General features: G+C 45.1%; 1 protein-coding gene across 1 annotated transcript; it reads right to left on the bottom strand.

Moving 5' to 3' along the window:
• Positions 1-5,361: 5,361 nt before the first annotated feature.
• Positions 5,362-5,904, bottom strand: LOC134209632 (uncharacterized protein K02A2.6-like). Its single transcript, XM_062685622.1, has one exon. The coding sequence runs from the start codon at positions 5,902-5,904 to the stop codon at positions 5,362-5,364; it is 543 nt and encodes a 180-aa protein (XP_062541606.1).

Here is a 5,904-nt window from a genome sequence, read left to right as displayed (position 1 = left end):
CGCAGCGGTTGTTTGCACGGAGAAAAAAAATTGGTAAAATCAACACTAATAAAATTTCAATCATAAAATTGGGTTGTTTAGGGGGGAGCGGGCCATTTGGCATAAAGTCATTTGGCATAACGCCATTTGGCTTAAGGTCATTTGGCATAAAGGTCATTTGGCATAACGGTCATTTGGCATAACGGACATTTGGCATAATTGTAACCAACGTCAAAAGTGAGGGTCTTTTGGCATAACGGACATTTGGCATAATTTTTCTTTGCGTTCGCTAAATGGTGACTAAGTGGTGCGGGAAACACCCCGGAATAGTAAATATAACACCCGTCGATAACAATATTAAAAAGACATTGTCCTCTCGTGGAAAGAATGCATTTGCAATGCAATGCAAAAGTAGGCGCATGCCCGGATTAGAGCAGTGGTGGATATAATCCCCTCTTTAAAAGAAGGCGTGTTGACGGATTATGGCAATGAAGGATGTGATCCCTTCTTTAAAAGTAGGTGCTTGCCCGGATTATGGCAATGGAGGATATGATCTCTTCTTTAAAACTAGCCGCTTGCCCGGATTAAGGTCATGGTGGATTCGATCCCTTCTTTAAAGGTAGGCGCTTGCATGGATTATGGCAATGGATGAAGTGATCCCTTCTTTAAAAGTAGGCACCCGGATTATGACAATGGTGGATGTGATTCCTTCTTTAAAAGTAGACGCTTGCCCGGATTGAGGCAATGGTGGATGTGATCCCTTCTTTAAAAGTAGGCGCTTGTCCGGATTATGACAATGGTGGATGTGATGTCTTCTTTAAAAGAAGACGTTTGCCCGGAATTAGGCCATGGTGGATGCGATCCCTTCTTTAAAAGTAGGCGCTTACATGGATTATGGCAATGGAGGATGTGATCCCTCCTTTAAAAGTAGGCACTTTCCCGGATTATGACAATGGTGGATGTGATTCTTTATTTAAAAGAAGGCGCTTGCCTGGATTGAGGCAATGGTTGACGTGATTCCTTCTTTAAAAGAAGGTGCTTGCCCGGATTGAAGCAATGGTGGATGTAATCCCTTCTTTAAAAGTAGGTGTGTGGCCTGAATTGTGGCAATGCAATGGTGGATGTGATCCCTTCTTTATAAGTAGGCGCTTGTCGGGAATAAATCAATGGTAGATGTGATCTCTTCCCCGAAAAGCACAATTCAGATTGATTTGGTTGCAATAACTCATATGTGACTTGATTGATTTTAGTAACTCGTCTACGACAAGTGTGTTGCTTGAGTTTTTAAAGTTAGGCGCTTACCCGCATTAAGGCAATGGTGGATTTGATCCGGTCTTACGGCGCATGCTCGGATTGAAGCAATGGTGGGTGTAATCCCTATTTTAAAAGTAGGCATGTGGCCGGAATAAGTCATTGATGGATGTGATCCCTCTCTCGGAAGTAATTCTGCCGTTTTGTTATTTCGTTCTCCCGGAAATGTCTACCATCAATCTAAATTTATCAGAAAACAGCCCCGACCTACTTTATCTACGCTAAACATTACATGAAATATCTCTTTCGCTTTTACAGTTCGAAATTATGCCAAATGTCCGTTATGCCAAATGACCCACTCTTTTCTTACAGTTAAAAATTATGCCAAATGTCCGTTATGCCAAATAACCATTATGCAAAATGGCCTTTATGCCAAATGACCTTATGCCAAATGGCGTTATGCCAAATGACTTTATGCCAAATGACCCAGACCCTGTTTAGGGGTATATATGTTTTTACATATTCTGAATCTGCATGAAAAACTGAATCAAACTCCAATTTATCAGGATTTTTGGAGCACCTGAACTATTTTTTATTTGGATTTTAATTTTATATGGGACTAAAAATTAGTTCTTATGCTGCATGGGCCAACTGTCATTCTATGAATGTTAGTGTCATTCTATCGATTGAAATGGCTTATTGTTTGTTGTACAAAAATGTAAATAAAAGGTTTACAAACAAAATAAAAATATGTTGGAGATCAGAAAAGCATGCTCTTTATGTGAAACTATACAAAAAACCTCATATTTTTCTTCACTAAACAACCCAATTTATTTGTTTGAAAACTATAACTTTTATTAAGTACGGCGAACATTAAGTTTATGCATTTAACAATAAACCTCATGTTATACCCTTTCTTCATTATATAGGGTACAATATAACACACATTGACTTAACTTATATTGATCATGTAACCGCAAACATAAACATTATGTTTGAAATCTAATAGTCAAAAATTATATAGTCCTACACATAACTCGTATGTTTGCCGTTCTAAATGGAAGTAAGAAAATTGAAGAAACTGTGGCTGCATGGACGGAACTCCTCCGAAGTTAAGTTTCACTATCGGAAAATGGTAAGAGATTAAATAACTTTCTATTGCTACGATTTTGTAATTTGTATAATTATATTTTGTATCTTAAAATGGATGAAATTTTTCTTCCATAGCAATTGTGGAACCGCAATGAGATGCACTTCATGGACATCGATCTAAACATGTGTGATATTCACATTAAAACCTAATATGGTCCGCGCGGGCAGCAGGGACTATGTCCAAGGGCTTGACGATCCCTCCCCAGGCCATCTGCGAGTTGTGGGGCTTGCCTAGGATGTGGTGGGGTTTGACAGTGGGCCCTGTTAAACCTCTATAAAAAGCAGCATGTATCCGCAAGTAGGCCCCACCAAAGCGACCGTGTGCCGCTCAAAGCGCACAAGCCCAAGTCCTGGTGTTAGGTGGGACGCTAAACAGCCCTGACACGACGGCCCTCCGACGAGACAGGAGGTTTGCGCAGGCCCAATAAGCCGCCTAGAAAACCAATCATTACGAACAATATAAGAGATAATGCGACTCGATATAATCGGCAAAGACCTAGGCGACGAATACAGGATCACGATTGGAAGCTTGGAACATGGAATTGCAAGTCGCTAGGTTTCGCAGGTTGCGACAGGATGATCTACGATGAATTACATCCCCGCAACTTCGACGTCGTGGCGCTGCAGGAGATTTGCTGGACAGGACAGAAAGTGTGGAAAAGCGGGCATCGAGCGGCTACCTTCTACCAAAGCTGTGGCACCACCAACGAGCTGGGAACCGGCTTCATAGTGCTGGGTAAGATGAGCCAACGCGTGATTGGGTGGCAGCCAATCAACGCAAGGATGCAAGCTGAGGATAAAAGGCCGTTTCTTCAACTATAGCATCATCAACGTGCACTGCCCATACGAAGGGAGACCGACGACGAGAAAGAAGCGTTCTACGCACAGCTGGAGCAGACATACGATGGATGCCCACTGCGGGACGTTAAAATCGTCATCGGTGACATGAACGCACAGGTAGGAAGGAGGAAATGTATAGACCGGTCATCGGACCGGATAGTCTGCACACCGTATCGAATGACAACGGCCAACGATGCATAAACTTCGCAGCCTCCCGCGGAATGGTAGTCCGAAGCACCTTCTTTCCCCGCAAAAATATCCACAAGGCCACATGGAGATCACCTAACCAAGAGACGGAAAACCAAATCGATCACGTTCTAATCGACGGTAAATTCTTCTCCGACATCACGAATGTCCGCACTTACCGCAGTGCGAATATTGAATCCGACCACTACCTCGTTGCAGTATGCCTGCGCTCAAAACTCTCGACGGTGTACAACACGCGTCGAAGTCGGACGCCGCGGCTTAACATTGGGCGGCTACAAGACGGTAGACTAGCCCAAGAATACGCGCAGCAGCTGGAAGTGGCACTTCCAACGGAAGAGCAGCTAGGCGCAGCGTCTCTTGAAGATGGCTGGAGAGATATTCGATCCGCCATTGGTAGCACCGCAACCGCTGCACTAGGCACGGTGCCCCGGATCAGAGAAACGACTGGTATGACGGCGAATGTGAGCAGTTAGTGGAAGAGAAGAATGCAGCATGGGCGAGATTGCTGCAACACCGCACGAGGGCGAACGAGGCACGATATAAACAGGCGCGGAACAGACAAAACTCGATTTTCCGGAGGAAAAAGCGCCAGCAGGAAGATCGAGACCATGAAGAAACGGAGCAACTGTACCGCGCTAATAACACACGAAAGTTCTATGAGAAGTTAAACCGTTCACGTAAGGGCCACGTGCCACGGCCTGATATGTGTAAGGACATAAACGGGAACCTTCTTACGAACGAGCGTGAGGTGATCCAAAGGTGGCGGCAGCACTACGAAGAACACCTGAATGGCGATGTGGCAGACGAAGATGGCGGTATGGTGATGGACCTGGGAGAACGCGCGCAGGACATAATTCTACCGGCTCCGGATCTCCAGGAAATCCAGGAGGAGATTGGTCGGCTGAAGAACAACAAAGCCCTTGGGGTTGACCATCTACCAGGAGAGCCCTTTAAACACGGTGGTGAGGCACTGGCTAGAGCGCTGCACTGGGTCATTACCAAGATTTCGGAGGAGGAAGTTTTGCCGCAGGAGTGAATGGAAGGTGTCGAGTGTCCCATCTATAAAAAGAACGATAAGCTGGATTGTAGCAACTACCACGCAATCACATTGCTGAACGCCGCCTACAAGTTACTCTTCCAAATTTTATGCCGTCGACTAGCACCAACTGCAAGGGAGTTCGTGCGGCAGTACCATGCGGGTTTTATGGGCGAGCGCTCCACCACGGACCAGGTTTTCGCCATTCGCCAAGTACTGCAGAAATGCAGCGAATACAACGTGCCCACACATCATCTATTCATCGACTTCAAAGCCGCATATGATACAATCGATCGAGACCAGCTATGGCAGCTAATGCACGAACACGGTTTTCCGGATAAACTGACACGGTTGATCAAAGCGACGATGGATCGGGTGATGTGCGTAGTTCGAGTTTCAGGGGCATTCTCGAGTCCCTTCGAAACCCGCAGAGGGTTACGGCAAGGTGATGGTCTTTCGTGTTTGCTATTCAACATCGCTTTGGAAGGGGTAATACGAAGAGCAGGGATTAACACGAGTGGTACAATTTTCAATAAGTCCGTCCAGCTATTTGGTTTCGCCGACGACATAGATATAATGGCACGTAACTTTGAGAAGATGGAGGAAGCCTACATCAGACTGAAGAGGGAAGCTAAGCGGATCGGACTAGTCATCAACACGTCGAAGACGAAGTACATGATAGGCAGAGGTTCAAGAGAAGACAATGTGAGGAATTTTCTTAAGATGAGATGTGTTCCTTTCAAATGTACCGCCTGAAATTGGGTTCGAAGATTTTTGCTCGACTTCCCCTTCTCTCAACAACCACATATTCTGTTCTTCCAAATTTTGGTGTGAGTTTTCCCGCAGTCACTAGGTTCTGTAGTAAAACGCGATCTCCTACTTGTAGTTCTGATGGTTTAGCATGCCGCTTCTGGTCTTCTCTTTCTTTTCCCCAGTACTTTAGAGTTGTATCTCGGTCGTGAGATTCGGAACCCACATGTGGTATGTTTTTGAATGTTGGAGCGGATCAGCCGATTTTGCAACAACGCAGAGGGAGCCTTACCTGTGACGGAATGTGCGGTGGTGTTGTACATCATTAGGTATTGGAGTAAGTCGGTTTTCCATTCTCGATTCATAGAATGGCTTATCTTGAGACGTTTCAGGAGGGAACTGTTCTGCCTTTCGACTTCACCATTGGCCTGTGGCCAGTATGGGGCGGTATGGTTTAGCTTTATATTTCTTGACTGACAATAGTTATCGAATTCTGTGCTGATGAACTGGCGGCCATTATCTAGGGTGATAGTCCGTGGATATCCTAGCCGGACGAAAATGGGTTCGATTCGCTTAATAGTTTCTTCGGACGTGATTTTCCTCATGACGCATACCTCCTTGTACCGGCTGTAGTAGTCGACAATTACTAGGAGATACTCATTTGATGGTAGGGGTCCTAAAAAATCCAT

The sequence above is a fragment of the Armigeres subalbatus genome, chromosome 2 (genome assembly GCF_024139115.2).
Source record: "Armigeres subalbatus isolate Guangzhou_Male chromosome 2, GZ_Asu_2, whole genome shotgun sequence".
Classification (NCBI taxonomy): domain Eukaryota; kingdom Metazoa; phylum Arthropoda; class Insecta; order Diptera; family Culicidae; genus Armigeres; species Armigeres subalbatus.
This window is presented reverse-complemented; position numbering and strand designations above follow the sequence as displayed.